Genomic DNA, 14,829 nt, shown 5'->3' with positions numbered 1-14,829 from the left:
AGCAAAGCATAGCGATTACCTGTCCGCAGATGATAAACACGTTCCCTGCCAGAACTCACACCTGATATTCAGGCCATCTATGTAATAAAATGACCGCTTCTCTGCTATCTCTTAACTGAAATAAAGAAGATGTCATCTAATTAGATAAATGGTTCAGTATAATTATACAACAGACGAGAATCGTATGTAAATAACATGGCAGTCAACATACTATGCTTATTTTAACATTCGATCAAAATGTTTTTTGGACGCCTATTTCAATACCTTGATTTCTTTTGTATCTTCTTTCCTCTAACAGAGTGGAGATTTCGGCAAGCTCTCTTTCGAGCATTTCTTATAAAATTCCGCAGATCCATTCATTAACTAATCGAAACATTGAATTAAGTACAGCTGTGAAAACATTCAATGAAACAGTCTAAAACGTTCGTACAGTATCTGTTTACATGATTGTTATCAGTCAACAATAAGTAATAAGACCGATTTCTATGCCACGTATTTCAGCATTTTATATGTATAGATATTTTTGAGATTCTAAATTTTATATTTAAAAAAAAAAATACACTTTTCTGCGGCTGAGCTGTTTGATAGAGGGGGTGGGGGTGGAAATTGAGTTCGAGATGAGATTTAATATAATGGAAGTATGACTTCCGAATGTAAATTTATTAAAATTGTAAAACGCAATAGCCAACCAATTCCGAGAAAATAGTCCTCAAACATTCAGCATAGCTTGTATACTAATAATATGCCAAAGTTGGCAAGCATTCGGACAGCTTAGTCGCTAAGGTGTTGTAGACTTAGGTTCGGTACTGAGGTATTGTTTTTTCTTTCAAAATTATTTCAAATTAATTTAACAATTTACAAATAGTTGTTATTCATATATTTTTTCATTTTTTAATGCAAAAATAATTGTTTTATTCCCCTAATTCTTGAATTATAATTCAATTTTTTGAAAAAAAAATAGTTATAAATTTATATGCGCGTTTAAAAGAAAAATATTTAAAATTGTTTCAATTAAATTAAGAATTTAAAGATGGGTTTAATTAATATATTTCTCATTTTTATATGCAAAAGTAATTGATTTGTCTCTTAATACTTGAATTATAATTTAATCTTTAAAAGAAAAATAATTATAAATATAGATGTATTTTTCAAAAAATTATAAAAATTATTTAAATTGTATTAACAACTTACAGATAATTTCAATTATATATTACTAATTTTTAAGTGTTAATATATTCTTAACGATGCAAAATAATTTAGAAAACTATTATAATCTTAAAATCATAGTTTTAATAATAACAAACTATTAGTTCAAAGAAGCCATATTTATATCGAAAATTAAAGAGAACAGCTGATAATTTATTAAATATATCAACAAACATTTTCAATATTAATAATCGGAAAGGAAAATAAGAAAGCAGGTGTAAAATTATGGAATGTAGAGGCAGATGGTCAAAACTTTTTACAATATGATACGATATACTTCTACGCTGTTCGATTTTCTGAAGAAAGACAAATATTTTTTGAAAGTAAAAGAAGTTTGTTTTCCAACTGATACCGTAAAAGCTTCTCTTGTGGATAATTATTATTTATATTTGATGTCTTGAGAATTGCTCAAGACATCAAAATGTATCTTGTTTCCAGTGTTTTCAGGATATTTATCATTCAGGTTCTTGTCTATATTTATACTTATAATAAAGCTCAATGTGTGTGTGTGTGTGTGTTGGCGCTCTACAAGCCAGATCGTTTGACCTACAGCTACCAAATTTAGTACATGTATACCTGAGAGGTCGGGAATGTGCACCTGGGGTCCCTTTTTTTGAATTTTTAATTAGAATTTTAATTATTAATTAAAAACTAACTTTCCCGCCAAAAAGTCTTTTCATTTTCCCTACCGCCAAATGAGTAAGGCTTCAGTTTTTTCCCCCCTTTTTTCCAACAGTAATCAGTCTAGGCTTAACATTTTTCCGCCGATTATTTCAAACGATTCTGTTTATTTTCTTAATGTTTGATGCATTTAAAATTAAACATTGTTAATGAATCGATCTTTCAGATTCATTCTGAAGTACTTTTGAATTAAAATAACACAGAATAAAGGAAATTAAAAATGTCTAATCCGCATAGCGTTACCCCAACTGGCGTAGAAAAAATCACGTATTTGCGTTACGTAACTGGCGTTGAAAATTCACGCATGCGCATTGTGTTGACAGTTATTATCAACGGATGCGGACTGGATTTAAATTATTTTTAGGTTCATTGTATGCTTTTGTAATTAAAATGTATTTATGTTAGTTATATATTTTTTGTATATGCTTATAATTTTAAGTACATCGTTTTTTAAGTAGTTTTTTTAAAACCTGTTTTCAACCGTTTATTTTAAACGATTCGTTTTATTTTCTTAGTGTTTGATGCATTTAAAATTAAACATTGTTAATTAATCGATCTGCTCATGATGAATCTAAGAACATTTTGTTGACAAATTCTTGAGATATTACATAAATTTAAAAAGATATTCTTTAGTGCCCATAAAATTTAAACGCTGAGTGACACTATGTTCAGTAATCAGATTATAAAAAAATGCTTTGTTTCAGTAAAAAATATTATTATATTAATTGCAGATTAATTCTTTTCACTTTAATTTAAAGCATAAATTCTACGGGTGCTTACAGTAAATTAGAGAGATACATATTACGTTATGACTGAAGGCCTTTATAATATTATGAATGAATTATATGACAATCAAAATTTGAAGTTTTAAAATATTTTGATGAAGAAGCTATTAAAGTAGGAATTGCATACAATATTAATTATAAATATTTTAACGAACATTAAGATTGGCGAACCGGCTGGTCGACAAATTCTTGAGATATTACATAAATTAAGAAAGATATTTTTTAGTACCCATAAGGTTTAAATGCTCAGTGACTCTGTTTTCATTAATCATGTTATTAAAAAAATTAACATTTATTGACGAACACGAACACACCGATATTCACCGTTACTCTGATTAGACATTATAAAATCTGAATAGCTAAACATAAAAGTCGTCTCTAAGACAGAACACCTGCTTTACCCAATTTTTTAGAATAATTTTTTCCCCTTCTTCGCTTGCTTTAAAAACACATCTATACTTATATATAAAGCTCAATGTGTGTGTGTGTGTGTGTGTGTGTGTGTGTGTGTGTGTGTGTGTGTGTGTGTGTGTGTTGGCGCTCTACAGTAAAGACCATTTGACCTTCAACTACCAAATTTGGTACATGTATACCTGAGAGGTCGGGAATGTGCACCTGGGGTCTATTTTTGAATTTTTAATTAGAATTTTAATTATTAATTAAAAGCTAACTTTTCCGACAAAAAAATATTCATTTTCCCCACCGCCAAATGAGTAAGGCTTCAGTTTTTTCCCCCCAACAGTAATGAGGCTAGGCTTGAGATTTTTCGGCTGATTATTTCAAACGATTCTGTTTATTTTCGTAATGTTTGATGCATTTAAAATTAAACATTGTTAATTAATCGATCTTTCAGATTCATTCTGAAGTACTTTTGAATTAAAATAACACAGAATAAAGGAAATTAAAAATTTCTAATCTGAATAGCGTTACCCCAACTGGCGTAGAAAAACTTACACATTTGCGTTACCGTAACTAGCGTTGTAAATTCACGCATGCGCATTGTGTTCTGATTGTTGACATGACAACCAATATCAACTGACGATTTAAATTATTTTTAGATTAGTTGCATGCTTTTGTAATTAAAGTGTATTTTTGTTAGTTATATATTTTTTATATATGCTTATAGTTTTAAGACCATCGTTTTTTAAGTAGTTTTTTTAACCTGTTTTCAACCGATTATTTTAAACGATTCGTTTTATTTTTTTAGTGTTTGATGCATTTAAAATTAAATATTGTTAAGTAATCAATCTGGTCATGATGAATCTGAGAAAATTTTGTTGACAAATTTTTGAAATATTACATAAATTAAGAAAGATATTCTTTAGTGCCCATAAAGTTTAAACGCTCAGTGACTGTTTTCAATAATCATATTACAAAAAAAAAAAAATACTTTGTTTCAGTAAAAAAATATTATTATATTAATTGCAGATTAATCCTTTCCACTTTAATTTAAAGTATAAATTCTACGGGAGCCAACAGAAAATTAGAGAGATACATATTACGTTATGACTGAAGGCGTTTATAATATTATGAATGAATTATATGCCTATCAAAATTTGAAGTTTTAAAATATTTTGATGAAGAAGCTATTTAAGTAGGAATTGCATAAAATATTTAATTATTAAAATTTTAAAGAACATTAAGATTGGCGAACCGGCTGGTCGCCAAAGGCGGCTAGTATGTAATATAAAGTTATTTAAGCATTTTTATTATGACAGTAATTATAATTGGTATTTATCATAATTTCAATTATATTTGTATTTATTTTTTCTGCTTAAAAATAAAATTATAATTCACGTATTAGATGAAAAAACATTTATTTTTGTATTAAACAGGAGTTATAAATTACTTGAAACTTGTGTAGAATGAGAATTTTATTTAAATAATTTTTATAATTTTTTTTTAAAAAAATGCATTTATATTTATAATTATTTTTCTTCTAATAGTTAAATTATAATTCATGTATTAAGAGACAAAATATTGATTTTTTGCATACAAAAATGAATAACATTTTAATTAAAACCATCTTTAAATTGTTAATTTAATTTACGTAATTATTATTTATGAATATTTTTTAAACGCGTATATAAATTTATATTATTTTTCTTTAAAAATTTGAATTGTAATTCAAGAATTAAGAGAAGAAACAATTATTTTTGCATTGAAAAATGAATATATATATATATATATATATATATATATATATATATATATGAATTAAAACTATTTGTAAATCGTTAAATTAATTTGAAACAGTTTTGAAAGAAAAACAATAGCCCTGTGTGGAACCTAAACCTTAGTGTCTGTGCAGTCCGAACGCTTGACATGTTATTAGTGTATAAGCTATACTGAAAGTTTGAGAGCCATTTTTCTCGAAATTGTCTGCTATTGCGTTTTATAACTTTAATGAATTAACATTCTAGAGACACACTACTATTATACTAAATCTCATTCCAAATTCAATTTTCCAACCCTTGCCTTTCATTGTGAGCCTTGAAGCTTCGAACAACACTATTTTAGACGATTTTAGGTCATTTCAATGGCCGGCAGAAGATCTTCCAATCAGCGGATGGTTCTCAATCCAGAACCCGCTGGTGTTGTGTGGAAGTTTGGTGTGGGGGTGCCAGTTCAGATGTCTCCCTCGTCATCTGACCACGGTTCAAAATGACGAGGTCCGTCCCAAAATAGCTCTGTTGTTGTTTTAAAATGGGACGTTAATATAACTGAAACGATGTCTTATGTATGTCTTATCTGAAATTAGTATATGAAACTAAAGAATTTTATTTTGAAAACTCTATATAAAGAAGCAAAATAATTGTCAAATGACAAATGCTATTGTTTCTATAAATTGGTGATTATAAAACTAATGCTGTCTTTATCCAAAAGCTGAAGTAATGTTGGTTTCAATTCTAATTTTAAAGTTTTATTCTGATGTTTTCTAATGATATATTTCTCTGTAAAATATTAGTAATTGCGCTTCGCTTTTTTAAAAAAACAAGTCTTCTAAGCAATGGCTGTTTGTCAATTTAATCTGAAGTATCTCATCCAAAAAAAAACTTATTTATCTTTTTGCGTTACATTTTCGTCGTGTTTACCTTACTGCGATGACGAGGATCTATACAAAATCGTTAGTTAACCGCACCCTTTAAGCGCAGTGTGGACTGAAAAGCTGTTGTGTCACGAAACGGCAATGGGAATTGGAAATAATTTGAAGCCACACTTCGAATAATAAATATCTCGTTGTAGTTCCAAATCATTTCATTCACATGACAAAATGACCTTTATGAGGAAGAAATAGCGTTTTTGGTCCTGCAAGGTAAGTTATAGCTCTGCATTTCTCTTTGATAGAATTCATCAATGAGAAATTCACACTTTGGCGTTCGACAACCGATCTTTCTTCTTTTTAAGTTTTTTCCACCCTCACTTATTGTTTATCAAAGCTCATTTTAATTTAGTATTCATAGACAGAAAAATTAAGACTTAATACCGATCATTTAAATGTTGTCTTCACTTTAAATCAGCTGTTACTATAATGGTAAATCGTTGTTCATTCAGGTAAATAATGTTTGGATGAAATTTTAAGGTAAACTGTGACCATATGACAAAAGCGATATCTTTTCAAACTTCGACACCATAACCTTCGAAAAACAGGTTAGATCTAGTATAGTGTAAAACTTCAATACAATCGGATTTTGAATGATAAATTTCTCTAATATTTTTCAAGAAATCTTATCAAATGCAGTACATTCAATGCATTTAAAATGCAGAAGATTCAACCTCTGATATTTAATAATAAAAGTTTTCAGTTGCGTAATTCGACGCTAAAAAAAATGCATAATGCTGCTTGTTTCTAAATTAATGAACCACTGCTGCTTGTACGCATTGTCAAATGTTTCGATAACTTGCATAACTTAGAAACCGCTGATTGCTAATTATTGAAGGTAAAAATCTAATTTCTTCATTCCATCCTTTTGTGCTATCAAACCCAATAAAGCATCCAGGAACTTAGATTTTTTAATCATTGAAATTCACTGAAAGTTATTTGAAAAAAAAGTTATGAAATGTCACTGAATTTCTACTTTTATTTTAGAGAAACATCATAATTCTGTTTAGTGTATTATGCAGAGTAGAAGACTCACTTTCTACTTTGCTACTTTTGCAATAAAGCTATTTCATCTAATATTTTTTATTGAAATGTCATTAATTTTTAATTTTTATTGATCTTATATATCCTCATAGCATTTTGATCGTTATCATCGGATTTTTTAAAGTGAAAAGTTAAAAATGTCTGTAATTTCTATGAATCAGTATCAAAAATAGTTTTATTAAAGGTAATTATGGATAACTTTAACAACATTTGTTTTTCGAAAGACAAAGAAATAGTATCCCCTTCCTTATTATTTCAAAAAAATTAACATGTATTAATTTTAACAGGTGATTCTTTTCTGGAATTGGGCGCACAGTGGATTCATGGCAGTGACAACGCTCTTTTCGAATTTTTAAAAAGCCACGAACTCTTACCCGAAGAATTAGAAGAAACATCCTTTGAAGGAGAAGGCAAATTCTGTACTTCCAACGGGAAAATTATCCCTATATATATTGTTGAGGAAGTTAAAAAAATTATAAATAATGCGAAGACAGAGTTGGAAAAGGGGTGCTATGATAAAAAATCTACTGAATCAGTATTTTCTTTCTTCTCAAGAGCTTTCAAATCCCATGTGATGAAATGCAATAATGATCCAGATATTGCTCTGAAAAAAGCATTGTTTAATTGGTGCGTTAAATTTGAATCCATTGACAATGCATGTGATTATTTAAATGATATTGCCGTGCAGAGTTTCACTGAATGGGATGAGTGTCCTGAAGAATTATACCATATAGAATTTTCTAAAGGATCCCGTTCTTTATTGGATACATTAGCATCTCTGTTACCAAGAGATATATTACATTTGAAGAAACCTGTCAAAACTATCAACTGGTGCAAGAATTTAAATGCTGACTTTTCTAGTCAATTATTTAGTGAAAATCGCTCCGAAGGCACCTTTCCAGTTGTTCTCGAATGTGAAAATGGTGAGAAATTTTATGCCGATAGTGTGATTGTTACTGCGTCTGTTGGATTTTTGAAAGAAAATATGGATACATTTTTCTCTCCATCCCTGCCGAAAAATAAACGGGAAGCTCTTCAACATGTTGCATTTGGAACTGTAAATAAAATTTTTTTAATTTATGATGAACCGTTCTGGCATGCTGATGACTTGGGCTTCCAGCTTGTTTGGGAGAGTGAAGTTACTGGGAAATGTGAAGCACTGTCGCTTGAGGTGAGTGTTTAAAAAAAAATTAGTAAAAATATAAATAGTACTATCTAGATACCCATAATTGTATTTGCTTCCACTTTGTTGATGATCAAAATATTCTATGAGGTTTATATTAGTTCGAAATGTTTAAGATGTATTTTTTATTTAGTTTTGAAAAACATTAGTATTCTGCATAATTAGGATGACAGGCAATTACTATCAATTAACAAAAGGAATATTTTTTCTATTAAGTTTTATTTAAGTGAATTAGCGAGTAATAAAGATTAAATTACAATGATATCATAAGAAAAAAATAACAAATATTACAATATGTCGTTGAATGTTCTATAAAAATATGCACAAATATATATTGTACTCGACATTCCTGATATGAAGAAATATATTTCATTTTCATTAATGCATGAAGATTTTGATTCTTACATGAATAAAATACTAACGTGTATTTTGTACAGTCTGTAACGTACACTGCTTTTCATAAATTAAGGAAAAGTCACAAATATGGCAATAATCCAAAAGCTATTTACTGATTTCTATGAAAATGAGACAAACATCAAAATGGAAAGAAACATGAAAACAAATTATTCTGAAGGAAAATAAGTATTGATAGGAAACTTACAAACTGGATGTGTGAGTTTTGAATCAGGGGAACTCGAAAACCGAGAATAGTCAGTGAATTTCGGAAGATCGGAAAAACCAGGGAAATTTATTTTAAACTGGATTGAAAAAAAATTCTTCTCCGACTCAACAATTCCCCGGTCATTTTTTCGTAAGTCGTATGAAGCAATCTTGGCAACCAATAAAAGTAGTCAGAAACAGAGAAACTTGAATGGTCAGAAACAGAGACCATCCGCGTTTCTGCACACTAGACGACGAGGTGTTTATATTTAAACTTCCGAAGAAATGAAATTTTAGCAATGTAGGATCATCAGTGCCTATTTGAGAAACTCTTTAGATTTTGATGTTGTACTGCTGCTGTGCATTTAGTTTACGATTGATTTTGCTTCGAGTTGTTCTGGTTGTTTTGAATAAATAAACCAGTTCATTACTTGTAGTTTATATCCTATACGTTTGTCAATATATTGTTTTAAAAAATCTATTTTTCACTGCGATTTCTTGTATAATTTATAGTATTACAATAATAATCCGATGGTATTATAATTTGTTAATTCATCGTTTTTAGATTAATTGAAGTTTGACTTACCATTAGTACTTCTAGTCAAAATAATGTAGAAAATATGAAATTGGTTAGATTAAAATTTAGAAATTCAATGGAGAATAAGTATTAATCGCCTTATCTAATGTATTGCATATGCATATTTTCTCTAAAAGTTTTCGTTTGTTTGCTTTTCAGAGAGTCAAATTGATCGGAATATTAAGCAAAAATAGTTTTGCTTTGGCATTCCATGGAAAAGGCAACAACTCAATTTCTATTATTTTAATGATTTTCATCTTTTCGACTTTAATTGCTCTTTTTTTTTATTCAAAAGGTAGAAAATCGACTGTTTTATTAATTAGAGGTTTTTCTTTTTCAAACGTGTAGTCGATCTTACCACGTGTTACGCAAATGAAAGTATGAATTTGGTATTATTAAAATTATTTTTAACTAAATGTAAAATATTGGCTCAGTATTATAATCCAGAAATAATTTATTGTGAATAATTAAGTACTAAAACTAATTCATTTTTCCACTGTTTGGATATCTTTTTGTTGAAATATGAAGTATTCGATGTTATAGTTAATATTTTTTGAAACATTTTTTTAAAATCTTGAATATGTCTTTTTTCTCTTTGTATGGAAAAACATTATAAGAACAGATCTTTTATTAGATCACTGAAGTATCGGACGGACGTTATTGGCTAATATGTTCTTTCAAGATTTTGTGTATCTTCCTAATTGCCCCTACATTAAAAAAATTCTTTAGAATTTTAAAATAAAATTAATTCTATTAAATTTGTTATTTGATACATTATAGGCACGTATTTCTCCTGTCAATAATAAAAAGAAAACATATCTCTTTTACGTTTTGATGTGTATGAAATGGCCTTGAAAATGTACAAAATTTATTCACATTATCTCTTTTTTTTATATTTTTGCGTCTAAAATAATTTTCTTTTTATGCAATAAAGAAAAGATTTGGTGATAAGGACAAATTTTCCACTTTTCTCTGTATTATATAAATGGGTTGAGCATTCTACTAATGTGCAGGTGATTTTTCTACACAGTTTGGTGGATTAAAAATCAATGCAGTTTTTGCTATCACAGTATCATTTTCTTTTGATACAATACTTCTTTTAGTACAAAAGAATGTGATATTTTGCTGATATTTTTTCAGCCTTTTTTCATTTTGTGTTTATAATTTTTCCCCCTGTTTGTGGAATTATTGTTTAGTTTTGATTTGGGTGAGAGTAAACAGTACGGATATGAAAGAACCCCCCAGATGCAAACAGATTATTTCATTCTTAAGCTCTTTGAGAATGTGCATATGATTTTGTACTTTATCTTTCGTGAAAAAATCTGCGGCAAACAGTTCTCATATATGGTTGAAATGATATACAGATAAATGATTAGTTTTTTAAAAATTAAAATATTATTACTTAACATACATTGTTTGGTTCGCACTTTCAACTGAAACTTAAAAGAGACGACATTTTTGTCTCCTTTAATTTTCAGAGTAATTGTAATAATATTCAGAGTCAGTTGTAATATCAATGATTCTGTGAGTAATAAAATTGATAATAGATCGAATCAGATTTTTAATCTTCTTCTAATAATTCTTTTAAGTCCCATAGTAATGTTTTTAATTTTTTGCTTTTGGCAGGAAATTATAAACTGTCCTTTCATAAGTTTAATGATTAATTGTTGTCTGCCAAAAACTCATTTATAGGTGTTTATTTTGTAGAATCCTTGGATATATGATATAACTGGATTTGATGTTCTACCAAAATCCTCCAATATCTTGCTGGGGTGGATAGGTGGTGAAGGAGCTAGATTAATGGAAACTGTCGATGAAGAAACCGTTGGCAAAGTTTGTTCTGATCTTCTGCGAATTTTCCTTAAACGTCCAGACATTCCTAACCCCAGTAGAACTATAAGGTAAATTTTTCCATGTTTTATCATTCAACTGTAAACTGAATTTCATTCTCATCAAAATAAGTTATTGTGAATATTTTAACAAAGTTATATTCAGTTTCTTTTTCTTCCAAATTATATTACATAAGTGCTACAGTGGAACTAAATTATTTTATCAATTAAATGATTTTTAAAGTTTTTTTTTTTATTATTACATGTACATTGCTTTAAAACAAGTACTATTCTTCCTTTCCAAATCGCATTTTAAATATTAATTGAAAAGTATGCTTAAGAGCAAAACATTATGGCTCCCTATCTAAAACTTTGATGGTCTTCAATTTTCTCACTAAACGGCTTCGGTATAGACTTTATAGTCCGAGAATAAACTTTAAGAGTTTCTTATATGTGTTCGGAGGCAAGACCGACTAAGTCCCCAAGTACTTGTTGTCAGTTCACGTCAAATACATAGCCGTGGACCGTGAACTCAAAGGAGCCATCCTCTAACATCCTACAAATGCTCGACTAGATTAAGATCTTCAGAATTTGGCTTAGGATTCTGATCTACTTTGTTGAAACTATGTGAACACAATTCTGGTCTTTCGGAAAGGGCCATTTTCTTGCTGGAACAGTCCATTGCCGTTTAGAAAAACCGATGCCATTAATGAATGTAACTGGTTCGAAGTGATATTCAGATTGTCCCCAGTTTTCGTGATACTGTCGCCATTAAAGCTAAACGACTTCACTGTCTTCCAATTGAATGATTTAATTGCCACTAGTCTGAATTGGATCTGTCTAGCATTGGTTTGGTTTGTGTTGTATGACGCAAAATCGATATTTGACCAGTCTGCATTATTTCTCCGAACAAAGACGAATTCTGTTCTTATTTTCGATATGGAGTCAATTTTCTTCTGAACAGATAACGCTTTTCCACTGATCAGAGTTTCGCCGACGATGTTTACCTGCTAGCTAAGAGTGTAATCTATCGTTATGTCGATTCAGCTATGGAATGATAGTGAGTTAGTGGCAAGGAACTCCTTTGTTGAAGATTTAAATTTTAAAAAGTTAACGTGATTTGGTTCCTAAAATGAACACCAAAATCTTTGAGAGTTGCTAAAAATGCCATGTGGTGAAAGCAGGGTGTAAGAAGCATATAGAATCGTAAAAGCAGGACGGACGAGACGAAGCATATTTGTGATAAAACGAGATGGAATTGTACTTAGATTTTGCTTTCTGTGTATATTTTGTGCATCTGAATTCTTTAGGATATTTAAATTGTATAGTTAAATTGTTTCAATTATATTATAATTGTAAAGTGACCAAATTGTATTTAAATACAATTTGGTCGCCTTTTTTTAGTTAAAAGATGTGGTGTTAGTTTCTCGATGCTTAATTTTATCAGCCTTTTAGAAACATTTTTTTTAAGTTAATAAAAAAATTAACCCAAAATAAATCCTTAACATGTTAAAATTGTGTTGAAATATGAAACTGAATTGACCACCTTGTTAAAAATGTGGCTCCATAATGTGCTTTGTCGAAAGCCGCAAAATGCTTAAATTCGTCACTGTTTTTAACTCTGAAAAAGGAGGTGAAAAACCAAAAATAAAGGTGTACCCAGAGGGTGGCAAGATTGGTCTCCGCCTAAGGCGCAGATATAGGGAAGGGGTGCAAAACAAACCATTTTAGGAAACAAGGTTTAAGAACTAGATAGTTACAGTTTTCTGTGTAATTAAAAAAGAATTTATGAATAGGCTTTTTGTGGTAGATGAAACCTTGTGGAAGTTGCACGAATTGGCCTGCTTCACCCATGCCATATGGCACCCGGTTATGTTTGAATTTAATAGGCTTTGGCAGTACACGCCTTGTAGATCTTTACCAACGAATTTAAAAAGCCTGTCTTTAGTTGAATTCTATGTGCAAGTATTGCTAAAAGGATGCAACTTTGGGGAGTTGTCAAAGGTGTTCATTTTGAATAAGTTTTTAAACACTTCTTTTAATGTATTATCTGACTATTTTTTTAAAAAAAATGTAATGAAGGTAAATAAATGCGTTATTTTCTGATTCTGTCCTTTTAATAATATTTCGTGGTATATATATTACCCCTAAAAACTGCAACTAAAGCCACACTCAAGCATTGTTTAGAGGTATGGAAAAATGGTTTAAATCAATAAATGAAAATCTCATCAAGTTTGGCAGATAGAACCATGAAACTTAGCGTCCTTACAGATGAATGAAAGAAAATCGTTTTACTCTTCGACTCTTTTTCGTTATGGAAGCCGTATAATTTTTTTTTCCCTTCTCTACAGAAATTAAAATACTCATACATTTGATTAACTTATTTCATGAAACTTTGCGATTGAAAATATAAGTCTAATTGCAATGGTTAAGGAAGTAAATGCACGTTCCACTTTTTTTGTGCACCTTGGTGTGTGTGTGTCCTTGCAATCCTTTAAGATATAGGGGTATCATTAAGTTGATTTTATTATATTAAATTATAAAAATTGTGTATCGTTCAGTGAATTAGATTTATTGAGATGATTCGAAATTGGTGGATAATTTGTTTGATTATAAATGTTCTCTGGAATCTTCACAATTCGAATGATGATACAAATAAAATTAGATGTTGTAACTTAAGTAATAAATCTTGTACTTTTTTTTTAAATATTTTGTAGGTCATGTTGGCATAGCAATCCTTACATACGAGGCTCATATAGCAGTCGGACCCTGAAATATTACCAGAAAGACTCTAGTTTACATGACCTTCAGCATTCCTTATATTCTAATTGTTCTTCAAAAGATCAAGTAAAACAACATATTAATATAATATTCTTATGAAGTATCTTTTGCATGATATTCTAGCATTCTTACTTATTTAATTATGTGCTTTCTTCATTAGTGGCCTGTCGTGTTATTTGCTGGCGAGGCATTAGATGAAACTTCTTTTTCTTCAGCTCATGGTGCTTTTCGAAGTGGCTTGAAAGTAGCTGAACAGTTGATAAAACTATCTTCAGAAATCAAGGTAAAATTTTAATTTGTAATAACGGTAAATTTATTTTTAAAACGAGGGAAGACGAGTTAAACAGAGAATCGTCATTTAATTAAATGTCTTTTTTAACGCATTCAATCAAAATAGATCGCATTGGAAATTATAGCTTGCGTTTATAATGACTTCATATAAATTTTCTCAATTTTGGTGGCAGCCATTCTTGGGGAAATAAGCGTAATAAATTAATTAAAAAAGAACCATTACATGAAAATTTATATTTTTTCTGACGTTAAGGGGAACAAATATTTTTTTTCAATAGATGTCATTATTCGCCATTGCAATCCTCTGATTATAATTATTCCGTATGATAGGTTCTATGCGCCAACAACTCCCCCCCCCCAAAAAAAGTTACAACTGATCAATAAGCTGGTTGAGCAGAGCTTTTTTAAATGATGAATTCCAAAATTCTGGATTAATTCTGTTTAATTAGATTGATATATTGTTTCAAAGTCGCATTCGGAGACGGACTCGTAATCAGATGACTATTACGACAGTTAAGTCAGCAACCATTTCGAAACTGCCATGCTTGACCTATTGCAAAATTCTTGGCAGTAAACATTTTTGCAGATTCTTGCATAGAAATAAAATTTTTAAAATTTGCCAAATTACTGGATTAAATTAATTATTCATTTTATTTATTTCCCTGATTACATATATACATCTAGATCTTAAATATATATTATAATATGTCAAATTTACCACATCGTGTCCATTCCATCAATTTTCGAAT

General features: G+C 29.6%; 1 protein-coding gene across 2 annotated transcripts in view; it reads left to right on the top strand.

The window, feature by feature from the left end:
* Positions 1-14,829, top strand: part of LOC129958410 (spermine oxidase-like) — an 83,526-nt gene that overhangs the window by 65,743 nt on the left and 2,954 nt on the right. For both annotated transcript variants that reach the window (XM_056070891.1, XM_056070892.1), the window contains exons 8-11: positions 7,107-7,990; positions 10,887-11,080; positions 13,726-13,855; positions 13,950-14,072. In XM_056070891.1, the coding sequence (XP_055926866.1) occupies positions 7,107-7,990; positions 10,887-11,080; positions 13,726-13,855; positions 13,950-14,072 (1,331 nt within the window). The remainder of the gene's footprint in view (positions 1-7,106; positions 7,991-10,886; positions 11,081-13,725; positions 13,856-13,949; positions 14,073-14,829) is intronic.

Source organism: Argiope bruennichi, chromosome X1 (assembly GCF_947563725.1).
Source record: "Argiope bruennichi chromosome X1, qqArgBrue1.1, whole genome shotgun sequence".
NCBI classification, from domain to species: Eukaryota; Metazoa; Arthropoda; class Arachnida; order Araneae; family Araneidae; genus Argiope; species Argiope bruennichi.
This window is presented reverse-complemented; position numbering and strand designations above follow the sequence as displayed.